The sequence below is a fragment of the Capra hircus genome, chromosome 8 (genome assembly GCF_001704415.2).
Source record: "Capra hircus breed San Clemente chromosome 8, ASM170441v1, whole genome shotgun sequence".
NCBI lineage: Eukaryota > Metazoa > Chordata > Mammalia > Artiodactyla > Bovidae > Capra > Capra hircus.
The window spans coordinates 62,316,802-62,335,053 of record NC_030815.1 but is presented as its reverse complement, the minus strand read 5'-3'; the positions used below and the strand labels follow the sequence as shown (position 1 = coordinate 62,335,053).

Below are 18,252 nucleotides of genomic sequence, written 5' to 3'. Positions count from 1 at the left end.
CAGGGTCTTTTCAAATGAGTCAGTTCTTCACATCAGGTGGCCAAAGTATTGGACTTTCAGCTTCAACATGAGTCCTTCCAATGAGTATTCAGGACTCATCTCCTTTAGGATGGACTGGTTGGATCTCCTTGCAGTGACAGACTTTATTTTCTTGGACTCCAAAATCACTGCAGATGGTGTCTGAAGCCATGAAATCAAAAGACACTTGCTCCCTGGAAGAAAAGTTATGACCAACCTGGACAGCTTATTAAAAATAGAAGCATTACTTTGTCAACAAAGTTCCATCTAGTCAAGGCTATGGTTTTTCCAGTGGTCATGTATGGATGTGAGAGTTGGACTGTGAAGAAAGCTGAGCGCCAAAGAATTGATGCTTTTGAACTGTGGTATTGGAGAATACTCTTGAGAGTCCCTTGGACTGCAAAGAGATCCAACCAGTCTGTCCTAAAGGAGATAGTCCTGGGTGTTCAATGGAAGGACTGATGCTAAAGCTGAAACTCCAAAACTTTGGCCACCTCATGCGAAGAGTTGACTCACTGGAAAAGACTGATGCTGGGAGGGATTGGGGGCAGGAAGAGAAGGGGACAACAGAGAATGAGATGGCTGGATGGCATCACTGACTCGATGGACATGAGTTTGAGTAAACTCTGGGAGTTGGTGATGGACAGGGAGGCCTGGCGTGCTGCGATTCATGGGGTCACAAAGAGTCAGACATGACTGAGCGACTGAACTGAACAGATGGGACTGGATGCCATGATCTTCATTTTTTTGAATGTTGAGTTTTAAGCCAGCTTTTTCACTCTCCTCTTTCACTTTCATCAAGAGGCTCTATAGTTCCTCTTTGCTTTCTGTCATAACGGTGGTATCATCTGCATATCTGAGGTTATTGATATTTCTCCCAGTAATCTTAATTCCAGCTTGTGCTTCATCCAGCCCAGTGTTTCTCATGATGTACTCTGAATTTAAGTTAAATAAGCAGGGTGACAAATACAGCCTTGACATACTCCTTTCCCAATTTGGAACCAATCTGTTGTTCCATGTCCAGTTTTAACTGTTGCTTCTTGATCTGCATACAGACTTCCCAGGAGGCAGGTCGGGTGGTCTGGTATTCTCATCTCTTGAAGAATTTTCCACAGTTTGTTGTGATCCACACAGTCAAAGGCTTTGGCGTAGTCAATAAAGCAGAAGTAGATATTTTTCTGGAACTCTCTCACTAGATGGAGAAGCTAGTTTCAGTGGAATATAGCCCACCTTATATATCTAAAATAACTCTCACTAGCCCTATGACCAACTGTTGATATAGCTTCTTCTGATCCAAATGAGGATAAGAGTTCTTTAGCTTTATTATCCTTTTCTTTCCAACGAGTTAACTGGGAATATGAGATACTTCAATGTTTGTTTATTAGCCTTCCCCACTCTTAGCCCCAAAGCTTCCGTTCCCATCTGTGCTCCAGATGTAATCAGAACCTATTACCTAACAATGTACTTTGTCAAAGCTCTAAGCATGACCTCTAAACATGACCAATACCCTGAGTTCTTCCAACTAGGGCTTACTGTCTTAACAGAAGTTATGAATATTTGGTCCACTTGATGTGAATGTGTTCAGGGCAAGAGGAGAAGTCACATTTTTCTAGCCTTTATTCCAGACTAATGTTTAAAAATCACCTTTAAGTAGGAAGCTTCCAGGGCTCCATCTGGAGCATTTATATTAAGCTTTGCCAGTCAGCCCATCAAAGAGACTTTTGACCAATAAGCCTGAGTTTATCCAAAATACAAACAATAGCCAAAGAATCATCTAATCTAGAAAGTATACTTGTTTCCTCAGCAGTTTTATTTTCATTGTTTAAGGTACATACCCGATCCTACCACTGCCAATCCCCAAAATGACTAGTTCCTTGAATTGCAGGCACTTTCCAGTTCTTACTGACTTCTTTTTGATCTCTAGAAGGTTGGTTATATGCCAAAATCCACTTTGTTGGCTAGTGATTTGGCCTCCCTAAAATTAAATTAGCATTTACTAAGGTTAAACACAGGCCTGACTTTAGGAACTGAACCTGACACTTAACGAGTTGATTCAGAGGTCCTTCAACATGTTAGACAAATATTCATGGATAATTTAGTGACATGGAAAATATTCCCTGTCCACATACTTCATTAGCCAATCTTTGGGGAATGGCTGAAAGGTCACTTAAAAGAAAAAAATCATGAAACTCATTATTTTTTAAAGTATATGTAATTTAAGACAAACATAATTTTTCCAACTTAAAGTCTTAAATTTTTTATACAAGTGAAAATTTGTTTTTCTCAGGAATTCCAATGTAATCACCATGTGTCCTCCAAAGCATGTGTCTTTTTTTAATTTGCTGGTCAACTGCCTTAGAAAATATACCTATTACAATACTGTCCCCAGCCTATGAGAATCTCTCCAAAGGCAAGAAACTGCTGGAATGTGGTTACGTATGGTGTCCACTCTTCACTGTGCTTGGGTACTTCTTACCAGATTTACATGTTCTATTGTCTCATTCCCCAAAACAGAATAGCTGTCTTCTGGCCTTCACAAATGACCAAGGTAAGTCAACTGCTACTTGAAACATGGCTGTTATTATTTCCTTAGTGTGATAACCAGCTGCTAAACATTCCCACTGGATCTCTCAAGAGGTGCTTTTACAACTTCTGGTTCCTTTAGTCTACCTGATTCAGGTACATACCTGAGGAGGGGCTCAAAATGCCTCCTGTTCTATAGAAGACTCAGGATCATAATCCTGCCATTCTTCTCTTCATTTTCTTTGTTTTGGGCCCTACATTCTTTCTTTGGTTTTGGATATCCACTCCAAATATCATGAGTCCCATGATTGGGAACTGACATGATCTCCTCTGGTGATCATCAGAATATTCTAGAATCTAACATGTCTTAAACATTCTATTTCCACAAGTTCATTGTATTTATTTGATTTCTGTCTCATTTAGAATCATGACTTGAATGAGATACTTCTCTCACATCCCTCTGAGCTTCTGTAAGTTTGGAGTTGACAGATTAGGTTTGGTAGATATGAGACCCAAGGATTTAAAACATCAACTTCTTCAGGAGCTCTGCACATTCAAAAAATAAAAGCTTTCATCCTATATACCTAGAAATCATCTCTTAATACTAAGAAGTCTTCACTTCTTCCTAATTTACCTGTGCTGTAAAGTTCTTGAAGCCAAACTCCTTTGAGTCTATGAAGATCCACCTGCTAACTCAGGTGGGTTGCTAAAGTAAACCTACTGTTTCAAACAAAATTAGAATTTTCTTTGGGATTCTGTAACAGAATTGGTACTGTTCAATTAAATTAAAATTTTCAAAGCAGTTGTATGGGTCTTATTTAACCACAGCTTTGTTTCCATTGGGTAGTGGTTTCTTTGTGTTGAAGATTTTAAATTATGTTCTAAATTTTACTTTATATGGGCACCACTCAATAGAAACCTGAGACAGTATGATAAATCACTATCCAATAAATAGGAAAAAGGAGCTATTTCAAATTCTAAAAGATGATGCTGTTAAAGTGCTGCACTCAATATGTCAGCAAATTTGGAAAACTCAACGATGGCCACAGGACTGGAAAAGGTCAGTTTTCATTCTAATCCCAAAGAAAGGCAATGCCAAAGAATATTCTAACTACCACACAATTGCACTCATCTCACACGCTAGCAAAGTAATGCTCAAAATTCTTCAAGCCAGGCTTCAACAGTCTGTAAACCGAGAACTTCCAGATGTTCAAGCTGGGTTTAGAAAAGGCAGGGGAATCAGACATCAAATTGCCAACATCCTTTGGATCACAGAAAAAGCAAAGGAGTTCCAGAAAAACATCTACTTCTGCTTTATTGACTACGCCAAAGCCTTTGACTGTGTGGATCACAACAAACTGTGGAAAATTCTTAAAGAGACAGGAATACCAGACCAACTTACCTGCCTCCTGAGAAATCTGTATGCAGGTCAGGAAGCAATAGTTAGAACTGGACTTGGAACAACAGGTTGGTTCCAAATAGGGAAAGGAGTACATCAAGGCTGGATATTGTCACCCTGCTTATTATATGTAGAGAACATCATGTGAAATGCCAGGCTGGATGAAGCACAAGCTGGAATCAAGATTACTGGGAGAAATATCAATAACCTCAGATATGCAGATGACACTACTCTTATGGCAGAAAGCGAAGAGGAATTAAAGAGCCTCTTGATGAAAGTGAAAGAGGAGAGTGAAAAAGTTGGCTTAAAACTCAACACTCAGAAAACTAAGATCATGGCATCAAGTCCCACCACTTCATGGCAAATAGATGGAGAAAAAATGGAAACAGTGACACACTTTTTTTGCGGTGGGGGCGGCAGGGCTCCAAAATCACTGCAGATGGTGACTGAAGCCATGAAATCAAAAGGCACTTACTTGCTCCTTGGAAGAAAAGCTGTGACCAAACCAGACAGCACACTAAAAAGCAGGGACATTACTTTGCCAACAAAGGTCCGTCTAGTCAAAGCTATGGTTTTTCCAGTGGTCATGTATGGATGTGAGAGTTGGACTATAAACAAAGCTGAGTGCCGAAGAATTGATGCTTTTGAACTGTGGTGTTGGAGAAGACTCTTGAGAGTCCCTTGGACTGCAAGGAGATCAAACCAGTCAATTCTAAAGGAAATCAGTCCTGAATACTCATTGGAAGGACTGATGCTAAAGCTGAAACTCCAATGTTTTGGCCATCTGATGCGAAGAACTGACTCATTGGAAAAGACCCTGATGCTGGGAAAGATTGAAGGCAGGAGAAGAAGGGGATGACAGAGGATGAGATGGTTGGATGGTATCACCGACTCAATGGATATGAGTTTGAGCACGCTCCGGGAGTTGGTGATGGAAAGGGAACCCTGGCGTGCTGCATTCCACGGGGTCGCAAAGAGTCAGACATGACTGAGCGACTGAACTCAACTGATGATAAATCACATTCACCTGGAGACTTGCCTTCCAGCATCCCAAGTATTAGCAATAGCTTGTAATTCAAAAGCAAACCAATTAAAAAATTCAGTTTCAGCAGGGAGTAAAGACCCCTGGGTACCTAGCAATAACTAAAACATCAAAGAGTCCTTGACCAGAAGCCTGCACCTACGATTAGTCAGTTCACAGAAAGAAAGACTGGTTGATGACCTCCTACAGAGCTCAGGCTTTTTGTGTTAAAGCTGAGAAGTTCTGGAAGGGTTGGTCAATTGAGAAAGAGATGAGGAAATGGTCCCCAGTGAAGAAAAAACTGATAGGTTAAGATCTGAAGCCTCGAAGGGCAGTGGGTGGGGCTTATACTTCACACAGTATAATACACGAAGATGAGTTAATACCCAATTTACCATTCCAGACCACCTACATCTGCCACCCTCCCCTGCAGAGGCTCCCACTCTGCCCAGGATAGTTCAGAAAATAATAATTTTTCGTCACTTCTGTTTAAGAAAGTACAGGTGTTTGTGGTATGTTCCACAGAGAGTTAATCAAAGGGAAAGGTAAAAGGTTCCTTGCAGACTACCCCATCTGTTCACAGACCATCTACCTAGAGAAACTCTTTTTTCACCACCTAGGGTGAGTAGTTTTATAGACATTATATATTTCAAGGTCAATACTCTTTCACTCTCACCCCTTTCCTACTAAGGACTTCGCACTGATGCTGACTACAATCATTTGTATTTGGATCAATTTCAAGCCGTTTTCCTTTAGCATGGCCTGAGGTTCAGCACTTGTTCACAGGTCTCCCCAGGAAAACTTTATCCTGGTTAAATGTGTGCAGATCTTTGGGGGATAATCTTGGGTGGCAGCTCTGGCTTTCACTGTGTATTCTAAGCCAAGCAGGTACTAGATATGCTTTTCATTAACTCTAGGGGAGAAATCCACTTCATCTAAGAGTGTCATTTTCTTTGTCCACTGCTCCTTATTTTTCAGTTTAAGCTTTGTTCTGTCCTCTTTCGTGTTACCTCTGTTTTATTGACAGAAGCACCTTTGTAGCATTTTCTGGTAATGCCTCTGCTTTACCAGTGGGTTTTAACCTGCTTTCATTTAAGCTGGGCTGCCCCTGGAAAAAGAACAGCTGTCCTTTCCTATTCCTGCTATGTTTCTATACTGTACTGGCAGCTGCTCTTTTATAATAAAGTTTGTGTCACTTAATTCTAACAACTCTAAGAGATGGAAGAACAGTCATACTTTAGAGCAGACTGAGGCCCTGATCTGTACACTGAAAGTAATACCAATAAGTAATGGTCAAGGCAAAAACCAAATCCAAAGACCAAATTCTATTGTACTATTGGGCCTATGGGCAGTTTTCTGTTTCAACTTCTGGAACAGCAACATCACATTACTCCCCAAGTGTCCTATTCTGATTTCACTGCAGTGCAATTTTATCTTTCTCCTACTCAGATGGTCACTGAATTTAAATTTTAAAACTATTCCAATGTCTTCATTGTATGTTTCTTTTCACTGATGAAAAGTCAGAAAAGATACTGGATTCCAATTCGCTATTATGGCTGTACTTTTAAGTCCTGGCTTTACTTCTCAGTGCTGCTTCTGCTGGAATGGCCGTATAGATTGTATCAATACTGTTAAAGCTGAGGATACATCACTGCTGTTTCATTTATGTTCACTTCCTTAGAATTCAAGGTGTTTTTACAGACATATCCAGGCTTTTAAAAAAGAGGCAATTCATGGGCTGACAGGTGCTTTATTTTACATAATTAATTATCATAATTAAAGTTAAGACAAATTCCTGAACATACAAAAGTATATAAGTGGCACAACTGCTATTGCCGCCTTTGATATTATAGAAATTGCAATCCAGAACTTCAGGAATTTTTAAGTCTGCGGTATTAGGAGGACTAAACAACTTAAAGCTCAGTGATTTCTAACAAACAAAAAAATGACATATAAACTATAGACTAACAGTAAAACCTTTTTGTAAAAGCATGAGTAATTAGCATCATTAGGTATTTTCCTCATTTTATCATTTTATGTTATTATTCACTAATGTTATGTTCTGTGATTAAGGCTTGATGTGCTTCTAGCTGAACTCAGAATGTTTCCCACTATCTTGAAGCTACCCCCAGTGCTGCTCTGCTAGGCCTTTGAGGAACCAGCAGAGAGTCTTTTCAGCTAAGCGCATCTGTTCCTGTCTGGTTCTAAAGCAGTCCCCACCCACCCCCTAGCTCTCCACATAGCTTCAGGCAAGGCACTGAAGACAGATACTCCATGTCATGCAGGAATGGAGAGGTTTCTCTCGCCACCCATGTTTCAGAAAGTGGAGGATTTCAACAAAATCTCTGGTATTCAACAATCATTGTCACAAGATTTGAAATTCTTGTGTAACAGCTACCTTCTCTGGGAAGCTTTTCTTGACTTGGCTGACTATGCTGCACCCTCCTGTTTACATGTTTCCTTAACACCCTACATTTCTCCTTCATAATAATTTACCCTTATTTGTTCAGTGCTTATTTTCCCTATTGGGCAGGGAAAAGTTCCGTAAGTTCCAGAAGGGCAAAGCTCAGGTCTGTCTTGTTTATTGTTATTCTTAGCACCCAGGTCAGTGAGTGGCTCACAGAAGCATTTTATATATATAATACCAGCCAAATACAATAATTAAAGAAAACATTATTAATAAGGCCACCCCTTCAGAAGAGCCAGGAGGTGTTGCTATCTTTCTCCTAGGATCCAAAAGCAATTCTTAGATGCTTCGTATCCTTGGCCAATGGTCTGCCATCTTGGGCTCTGAGTCTTTCCAAGACAGCTTCTGCACAAGTTCTTTAGGAACACTATGGAACTGGGTCATCATTGTTAATATGGCTTTATATTCTCTTTAGCTTTTAAAACTGTCAGTACACATTTTGCTGCTAGAGAGATCCAAAAGGTTAAAAACAACAGATTCAAAGCATACTTCTGCCTGTATCAAGATGCCATCTAAAAAACTTGTAAAGTGACTCGAAGCACAGAGCTGATCAAACCTCCATCAAGGCAAAATTTCAGAGCTGTTATTTGGTCCCTTGAGCTGATGCGACCCATTCTACACTCAAATGGAACTCCTGAAAGTGATTATCTCTGGGTGCTAGGATGATGGATGATTTTATTTTTTTTATAACTTTATTTTTCAGTACTTTTATATGGAATATTTTATATGACTGGGAGAGAAATCACTTTAAAAAAAAAGAAAGAAATACAGTGCACTCAGATTTCTTCTTCAGTTACACAACAAGCCACATGGAGATACATATCACTAAGTCTTTTTCACCCTAAAATTTCTGCAGTGCAGTGTGTTCTAACCTGTCTGACCTATCTGCAGTAGAATCAGCCCTGGGCATTCTATCAGTGTTCCTGCTTTCCAGCAAGGTGAAAAGCAAGAAGTCAGAAGAAAGGGAAAATAATCATGGTGTAGCTATTTAAAACTGTCTAAAATTGACCATGGTGTAACATTTTGAAACTGTTTACCAGCAGTCTGTTAAAAAAATCAGGCTACTAAAAAGACCATTTTGAAAAATACTGATAGATCTCATTAAAACTGGCAGTTTTGTCATTCTAGACACAATTCACTAATCAATTTCTCACACCTGACAACTGATAGTGATTACATCTAAACAGTCCTATTAAAATTGAGAAAAACAGCATGGAGATAAGAAAGATAACATTTTATTTCTGCTTCACGTTCTACCCTCATTACCTAGACAGAAATAATCATGCAACAAAGATGCATTTGAGCAACCAAAAAATTAAAAATTATTTTAGCACCTGAAATTTAGTAGGAAACCACCCATTTTAGGTAAAGTTTTAACATCAAAGAGACAGGTATTCTGTCACCTGCAATCCTGGCAAAAGAAATTTTGAGGGTCTGTAGACATAAAAGTAGTAAGGATGAGAATTTCTCTCCCAAAGCCATAAATTTAGCTACACAAATACTAGTTATTATCATGCAGTTTAAAACAAACTAATCAGAAAGGTGAAGAAAGTGTTAGTTGCTCAATGGTGTACTACTCCTTGCAACCCCCATGGACTGTAGCCCACCAGGTTCCTCTGTCCATGGGATTTCCCAGACAAAAACACTGGAGTGGGTTGCCATCCCCTTCTCCAGAGGATCTTCCCAACCCCGGGATCAAACCCCAGGTGTTCTGCATTGCAGGCAGACTCTTTGCTGTCTGAGCCACTAGGGAACCATCAACCAGAAATATACTACATTAAGAATCTGTGAAGTTAATTTAAAGTTCTTTTACTCCAAAGATAACTTCTTTTTGGAAACTTACTAGTGAGTTACACGTGTATCTTCACAATAAGAGGACTTAAAGTTCATTGAAAACATAAGTTCATGAATATCTATGGATTTAAAAAATAAAAGAACCATATGCATTTCAAGAAGAAGCTCCAGGCCCTGAACCTTCAGATAGAGCAGCCTGGTGAAACCTCAAAAGTCTTCTTTAGATTATGGAAACCTGAGAGGTTCCTCAATGCTGCTCAGCCTGCATTCAGTAAGAATATTCTTCCCAGGAAAGAATAAAAATGGAATAAATCAAACAGCGACCTTAGAAATTCCTACTACAAGAACAAACCCCACAGTCAACATAAATCAGGGATAACATTCTTATGATCATTCTTGACTTTATAGGGAGGGAAACAGCCATATTTCCAGTTTGGTATTTCTTGTTTTCTCACTTCACACCGTGTATTCATCAGCGTATTACATTGCCCTAAGGTGGTCTCAGTACCTAAGGCACTGCTTGGTACCTGCAGGTGTAGAGTTAATGATGTAAGAACAAGCAAGATAGATGGATGGATGGATGGATACATAACCCTTGTCTGGAAAGCACACGGGACCGGAGCAGATGTTAGTGCCCTGGAGGAAACAGTGGTTATAAAAATACATGCTGTCTTTAGGCCAGATGCCTATAAGAGGGAGTGGCCCATACTGCGCCCAGCGTTGGGGACCAAAATACATATTAAGTTAGAGAAATGAAAGCCCTGTGTCAAATAATAATTGTCATGCATATTTAATTCTATAAGCTTAGAAGCACCAAGTAAAGCTAATGCTACTATTTAGAAGTTATTTTGTTGAATATAGTCTATGTAAATAGCATTAAGAAATATCGAGGGACTTCTTTGGTGGTCCAGCGTTTGGGAATTTGCCTGTCAATACAGGGGAAAATGGGTTTGATCCCTGCCCTGGGAAGATTCCACTGCTATGGGGTAAGCACATGTACCACAACTACTGAGCCCAGGCGCCTAGAGCCCGTGCTCCCAACAAGAGAAGCCATAGCAATGAGAAGCCTGTGCACTGCAACTAGAGAGTAGACCCCAATTGCCACAGCTAGAGAAAAGCCTGCGGACAGCATCGAAGACCCAGTGCAGCCAAAAGTAACTAATTATATTAAAAAAGAATTATCTAAAGATTAGTTATTTACCTTTAGGAAGCTAGTTTTCTCTCTTTGGCTGAACTAAGATTTCTGATAAACTACTCTGATCCATCATTTTATTATAACAGACTCTCAAGTAGGAACAGGCATGAAAATTGATGTTAGCTCACTTTTCAAATTTTTTCTTCAATGGAGTTTTTAAAAATTTTAAATCTGAATTCTGTATTAATTTTTAAAAGGTATTCTATAAATAATTAGCCAAAATAACTAAAATCTGTTCAGCTGAATGTCTTTAAAAATGCTCAGGAACAAGCATATAAAATTTGAGGCCAACAAAAAATGTTCTATTACCAGTTAAGTTCAAATTATTAAAATGACAAAGCCATCAGTATCTACTGGTAACTACTCAATACTAAATGGTGTATATATATATATATATGATCATATATTAAATACACAGCAATTACAACACACACAGCTCTCAGCCTAGACATATTTCTCCTATAAATAAGAACTCATATGTGTTAATCTTAGTGATAAAAGATAAATGAAGCAATATTATGTAAAGTGCTTCGTGCTCCCCAAATAAAAAATGATACGACTAGTAACTCAAAATCTGACAGTGGGGCAGGGAGGAGGCATCAAGAGGGAAGAATAAGAAGAAACGTACCGTGCAAATATGAGGCCAGTGTTCAAATTGTTGTAAAATTCCTTGATTTAGTTCTTCTTTATATAATTCTTTGTAAAAATGTGGAAGCTTAGATATCCAAATGCCATTGCTATGCTTGTTTAGTATTTCCTTTATGCGGTTTTGAACCTCATCCATTTTATAAGTGTAAGAGGCAGGAGGCGTGACATTTGGTTTTTCAACAGCCTGATTTAAATTATCTTTAAATTAAAAAAATGATAGAATTAACCAGAATGCTTAACATTTCAGATTATCCCTATTATCTAGTATTTGATCTAGTATTTGTGTCTTTAGGCTTTGTTGTACTTCAGGCTTGTGGGGGTTAAGGGACTTCAAAGGGAACAGGATTAGGAGAGCAGGACCATAACAACTTCATTCTAAGTTTTAATCCTGAAATAATAAGGAAGGTCAACGGCCACTCAGAGAGGGAACCTAGCCCCTTTATGTTGCAAGGATATGTCACAGTTTAATTTAAACATCAGGGTAATGTTTGCTTCATAAAGAATAATGAAATTATTTAACGAATTATTTTCTAATTGCAACCAAGAAAGGTTAAATTTTAGACAATAATAGTATATATGTAATGCTAAATTTAAAGCTGTATTTTACAAAGCATAAGGATAATGCCTTAATAGTAAGATCAAAGAAACACTTTATAAAAAATAAACAACTCTCCAGGTTTTAAGACATGATCAATTTGCCCTTTGTTAGTAAGAAAACATAATTTAGCACTAAGCAAAAGTTCAAAGTTTATGAACATAAATAAAAGATCTGGTGTCCACAGATAACTATTAATGATTTGTTTTTATTTCCCCAAAATAAGTCATTTATTTTTCATAGGTGAATATTACAGAGCTTTGGCTAGCTCTCTTACATTTATTTTTTATTTAAAACTTAGAATACCTGAGTTAATATCTTAATTTAAGTGTCCACAATAGCTGACATTTCTGGAAGAACTATGAAATTCATTCCAAACCTTTTTAAAATTTTACTGGGATACAGACCAGAGTATATAAAAAATTACCATCTATAAACAAAATATGTTCATATTTTAATCATACAGTATTTCTGCTTGGATTCAACAATTTTTATTTTATCTTATTTTAAAAATTGGCTTGTAGAGACACTTAGGCTGGTTTGGGGATGCTGGCCTCTGAGGATGCTAGGAAACAGAAGGGAGAGCCATCCCTTGAGGATGGCTGGATGCTGACTCTGCCTTACCCACCAGAGGGCATGAGAACTGCCCTTTGCTGAGACTTAGCTTGGCTCAGCCAATAGGAGGGGCCAGGGTTTCCACATCTGTTTCCTATTAAAGGCACAGTTAATTTATAAAGTTCTTCCCAAATAATGTATATAAAAGAACCAGGAAGAAGGAAAAGATGAGTTTCTTGGAACTGGCCAGTCCCTCCCTTAAAGAGAGAATCATCAGTTGGCATGTAGTTGGAGTCTGTAAATGCACCTGCTCCATGGGGCTACTGGAGTTATTTAAGCTTCTGTGCCTTTTGTTCCACAAATCAAGGAAGTAATCTAGGCTGCCAGCAATTAGAAGAGGTTATGTGTAAGAGGTTATTCACCAAGCCCCTGGGTGAATCGTAATCCTTCTGAAACAAGTCCTCTTGGTTCTGCAGAAAAAGCTTATTCTATTTAAAGGATTTACAACCTCTAAAGGGTATGTGGCTTTACCGAGTGGTCATTTTTCAGAAAATGCATATGTAAATATAATTGATAGAGACAAAAATCAACTGTTCCATCAATTTTCATGAGAAATACTCGAGATATATTCCTATGGAAAAAATGATTTCAACTCAGTAAGAATCACATGTAAAGCAGCAAATCATTTAAAACTACATAAATTTCATGCAGTATAAGCACTAATTCTGAAAACCATGTATTCCTCCAGTGGGTCTAAGAGCAAGGGATTTATACTTCGGCTGGAGAAGACAAGTGTATGCACTTCTGATCTTCAGATTCTTCAACTTTATTATGTCTTCTATTGTCCTTTTGGATTGTATATATTTATATTCATATTTAGATGCTTACAGTCATTGCACACAGCTTAGGAGCCCAGTTTTCACATAGTGTTAAGTATGTGAAAGTATTTTATGAGTATCTGAAACTATTTTTTGAGTTGACGTCCCCTATTTATGTGCTTTAAATCTTACTCTCTAATGAGTGAAAATGACAAGGGACACAAGGATCTCTGTAGGTAACAAGCGGAAGTGACAGAACAGGTCTGGCATGAGGAAAGCCTCAAGTCAGAATAACAATGACACCCTTAGAGGTATTACTTTGTCTTTAGATCACTATAATTCATAACTTAAAGAAATCAGAAAAGAGAGGAGGAGAGACATATTACAAGTGGGAGAAGGTGAGAACAAATGTCAAAAGCCACCACTAGACACTCTTCTTAGGGTTCTGAGGCTCCAGAAGCCATAATGTATCACAAAAATAATGTTTAGAAAACATACCACTCATTTCCTTAGTACAGGTTCTTGAGAGATGCATCTGAAAACGTGGTGGAAGGGATGCCTTTGGGCTAAACCTAAGGTATAAAACAAAGGTAAATTAAAATTCAATTGGTAAAGTCAGTACCAAGTTTCAAACACTATACTTTTCATTTAAAGTTTCTGTGGCATTGAGCAGCAAAATAAGTCACTAAAGTATTTCAAAAGGGGAAAATTAAAATGATACCTTGTATCAGCTTTCATATTCACTGAAGGAAAGTATATTAAAGGCTGAATTTAAACTAGTAATTTAAAAGGACTTGGAAGTCACATTTCCCCAATGGCTCAGTGAGTAAAGAATCCACCTGCAATGCAGAAGATGGGTTCAATCCCTGGGTCCAGAAGATAACCTGGAGAAGGAAATGACAACCTACTGCTGTATTCTTGCCTGGAAAATTGCATAGACAGAGGAGCCTGGTAGGCTACAGTTCATGGGGTTACAAGGAGTCAGACACAACTGAGCACACAAATGCATTAAGAAACTAGCAATACAAAATAAAGAAAACTATGCAAAGGATAAACAGTTGAACATAAAGAATATTTTTGAATGTAACTAAAAAATCAAAGACTTGCATTACCAGATACTGAAATGTGTTATACAGGTACAACATAGTTGGACAAGATAAGTAAGATAGTAGAGAGCTTATAAATACTCAACTTATATTATATTAATATCTCAGCACAAGATAAAAGTGGCATTTCAAACCAGAGGGGGGATGCTCAATTCACGACTTGGGAAAGAAAGGTAGATTTCCCACCTCATACCCTCACCAAAATAATTTTTGTGTGAATTGTATTGGAAATAAGTAGAAAATTTTGCTAAACGTAAGGACAAAGAAATACCACCCCCTACCCACAAACAGAAATAATTTGTGTTCATGTCTGCCATGTGTTTCTAGTGCCTAAGGCAGTGCTTGGTACATGCAAGAAGGAGTGAATGCTGTAAGAAGGAACAGGATGATTGAATGAATAAAAGACTTCCCAGCAGTGGGTATGGGGCCAGAGGTGATTGTGACACAGTATACCTATTTCACAATTTTTCAACAGTATGGAATATTCTAAAAATTAGATCAATTCTCTGAAATGAAGCACATCGGAGGCGGTCCCAAGATGGTGGAGGAACAGAACGGGGAGACCACTTTCTCCCCCACAAATTCATCAAAAGATCATCTGAATGTTGAGCAACTTCCACAAAACAACTTCTGAATGCTGGCAGAGGACACCAGGCACCCCAAAAGGCAGCCCAATCTCTTTAAAGCAGGTAGGACAAAATACGGAGAAGGCAATGGCACCCCACTCCAGTACTCTTGCCTGGAAAATCCCATGGACAGAGGAGCCTGGTGGGCTGCAGTCCATGGGGTCGCTAAGAGTCGGACACGACTGAGCGCCTTCACTTTCACTTTTCACTTTCATGCACTGGAGAAGGAAATGGCAACTTATGCAGAACTGGCAGGGAGACAGCAATCCTTTCCCTTGATTCAGAACCCTAAGAAATGTAAACTGGAATCTTTGCCTGCTTTGAGTCAGCTGTGAGGACTTGAGCAGGAAACAGGGGGTTATGAGCGAAGAATGAAAGAAAGCACAGCAAGGATATGGTAGGGGCTGCTTTGGTTCAAGCCTTGGTGGGTCTAATGCACAGGAAAGAAAACAGTTAACACAGCAAAAGAAAAATAGTCAAGGAAAACCACAGGGGCACATGAAAAACAAACACAATAAGATAACAGAGGTCCAACCAGTTTTATAACAGTAAGTATAAAAGACTTATTACTTTGTTTCTTAAAAGACAAATATTTAGGCTGTCCCCTCCCTAAAACGGAGAAGGCAATGGCACCCCACTCCAGTACTCCTGCCTGGAAAATCCTGTGGGTGGAAGAGCCTGGCAGGCTGCAGTCCATGGGGTCGCTAAGAGTCAGACATGACTGAGCAACTTCACTTTCATGCACTGAAGAAGGAAATGGCAACCCACTCCAGTGTTCTTGCCTGGAGAATCCCAGGGACAGAGGAGCCTGGTGGGCTTCCATCTATGGGGTCGCACAGAGTCGGACACGACTGATGTGACTTAGCAGCAGCAGCAGCAGCTCTCCAAAAAAGCCACATTTAAACATACGCCATTTATCAAAGACACACTATTATCCCACTAATATTTAAGGACCTAGTATTACGTGCCAGGCACTGTGTCAGAGCGTAATGATCAACGATGCACAAGAGAAAGATAACATTAGTCTCATGGACTACACATATAGTTGAGAAAACTGACTATGGCAAGCAGCTAGTAAATGGCCTCCCAATGCTTCCTGCCTGTGGTACCACAGCCTTGTGTACTGCCCTCCTTTTGAGTAACTTGCTTCTAATCAATAGGATACTTTAAGGTTGAGGGGATTATACATAATTAGATTACGAAGATTCTAATTTCCACTTTGCTAGCATAATCTCTATTTGCTGGCTCTGATGAGGCGAATGGCCACATTAGGGAGGCCTACAAAGCACGAAATTGAAGTTGGTCTTTGGCCAGCCAGATGAAACTAAGGCAAAACTCAAAAGGAATAGACTGTACCAACAACCATGTAAGTGAGCCTGGAACGGGATTCGTCTCAGCTGACCCGACAGTGTGATTGCAGTTGCGCGAGAAACTCTGAACAGGAAACCTAGCTGAGTAGTTGATTCCTAGTCCACAGAAGCTATGGGATAATAAGCATGTGCTGTAAACTGCTAAATTTGTGGTCATCTGTTACATAATAGATGCACTGACTGAATATATATGTAAGAACAAAGTCTACTAAGTGCTGTAATAGGGGCAGCAGGTGTAATAAAAGCACATGACAAAAGCAACAAGCCAAATTAGGAGGTACAGAGAGGAGCAGGTAAAAAGTAAAGGTGATGAACACTTATTATAAATTTATAATAACCTGAGTAGTTTGGCACTGTGAAAGAAGAGATAGGTATAGTCAATGATTCTGAATGGAAAGCCCAGAAATTGTACAATCTAGTATTGGTACAGACAGAATTTCAAACCATCAGGAAAAGAAAGTATTATGTCATAATTGACATTAGGACATCATAACAGGAAAGATTCCTACTCTCACACAATTTCAATGTACAGGCTCAGTTGTGTCTAGTTCTTTGTAACCCCATGACTGTAGCCCCCTAGGCTCCTCTGCCCATGGGATTTTCCAGGCAAGAATACTGGAATAAGTGGCCATTTCCTCTTCCAGGGGATCATCTCAACCCAGGGATCGAACCAGCGTCTCCTGCATTACAGGTGGATTCTTGACCCACTGAGTCATCTCTCACACTATACAACAAAATAAATTCTAGGTGAATTAAAGGTTTAAATGCAAAAAATAAAACCATGAAAATTCTAAAAGTAAACAGAAGACATACTACATAAATTGGGGGTAGAAATGCTTTTCTAAGCATAACACCTAAAGGCAAAAGTCATTAAGGAAGAGATTAATAGATGTAACTAGAAAAATTTAAAGTTTTTATATACCCAAAATATATAATTAAATAAACAAGGGAGGGGCTTTCCTGATGGCTCTCAGTAGTAAAGAGTTCGCCTGCCAGTGCAGAAGACACAGGTTCAATCCCTGATCCGGGAAGATCCCACACGCTGTGGAGCAAATAAGTTTATGTGCCATAACTACTGAGCCTGTGTTCTAGAGCCTGGGAGCTGCAACCACTGAGCCTATAGGCCGTAATTACTGAACTCACACGCCACAACTACTGAGGCTTGAGTGCCCTAGAGCCTGTGTTCCTCAGCAAGAGAAGCCACTGCAATGAGAAACCTGTGCACTGAAACGAGAGCAGTTCCACTCGTAAAACTAGAAAGAAGCCTGCACAGCAATGCAGACCCAGCACAGCCTTAATAAAGAAACAGATAAAATTAAAGAAATAAACTGAGGAAACATTGCCAACATATTACAGGAGGAGAAGGTCAACATCGTAACTTATAAATCACTTTTACAAATTAGAAAGAAAAAACAACAAATGACGAAACATGTAAGTTATAAGAGATCCCTAAATGGGCTAATAAACATATAAAAACATAACTTCCTTAAGAATCAAAATCAAAACCATAGAAATTAAAACATAGGTACATTTTTTTTTCACCTTTTAGAACACCAAATAAAAAACTGATGCCCAGTGTTGGCAAGTGCACAAGTAAACTATCATTCCCATCTGTTTCTGGAAAACTCTATCTGGTATTATTGTTTAGAGTACAAATTAATACAGCATTAGTGTGTATACTCTCTTACCCAGAGAGTCTATTTCTACTAATTTATTCTAAATAACTAGTTGTAAATACAGGCATGGACTATTCTACATATATGTTCATTGTAGAATTGCTTGCAATACTGAAAATCATTTATATTTAACAATAAAGGACTAGACTATGGACTAGCCTGACACTAAAAATGATACTGTAGATCTGTATTTAAGAACAGAAAATGTTAATATACTGTCTTTTAAAACAGGTTAAAAAACAGTAATATACATCTTGACCCAATTTGTATTTTTAAAACTTATATAAATAATATAGAAAGATATTTTTTAATGTTTACATTTATGTTTAGATTAGAGGTGATTTTTTTCTCTTTTACTTGCTTATACTTTGCAAAATTTCCATACAATACACATTAATATTTCTGTAGTCACAACAAAACAAATGTATTTTAGAAAATGTT

At 38.6% G+C, this 18,252-nt stretch overlaps 1 protein-coding gene across 2 annotated transcripts in view; it reads right to left on the bottom strand.

Moving 5' to 3' along the window:
- The window catches only part of TDRD7 (tudor domain containing 7), a 99,860-nt gene that overhangs the window by 41,803 nt on the left and 39,805 nt on the right, over positions 1-18,252 (bottom strand). For both annotated transcript variants that reach the window (XM_018052198.1, XM_018052199.1), the window contains exons 5-6: positions 13,532-13,605; positions 11,046-11,263 (exon numbers count right to left, since the gene is read on the bottom strand). In XM_018052198.1, coding sequence (XP_017907687.1) covers positions 11,046-11,263; positions 13,532-13,605 — 292 coding nt within the window. The remainder of the gene's footprint in view (positions 1-11,045; positions 11,264-13,531; positions 13,606-18,252) is intronic.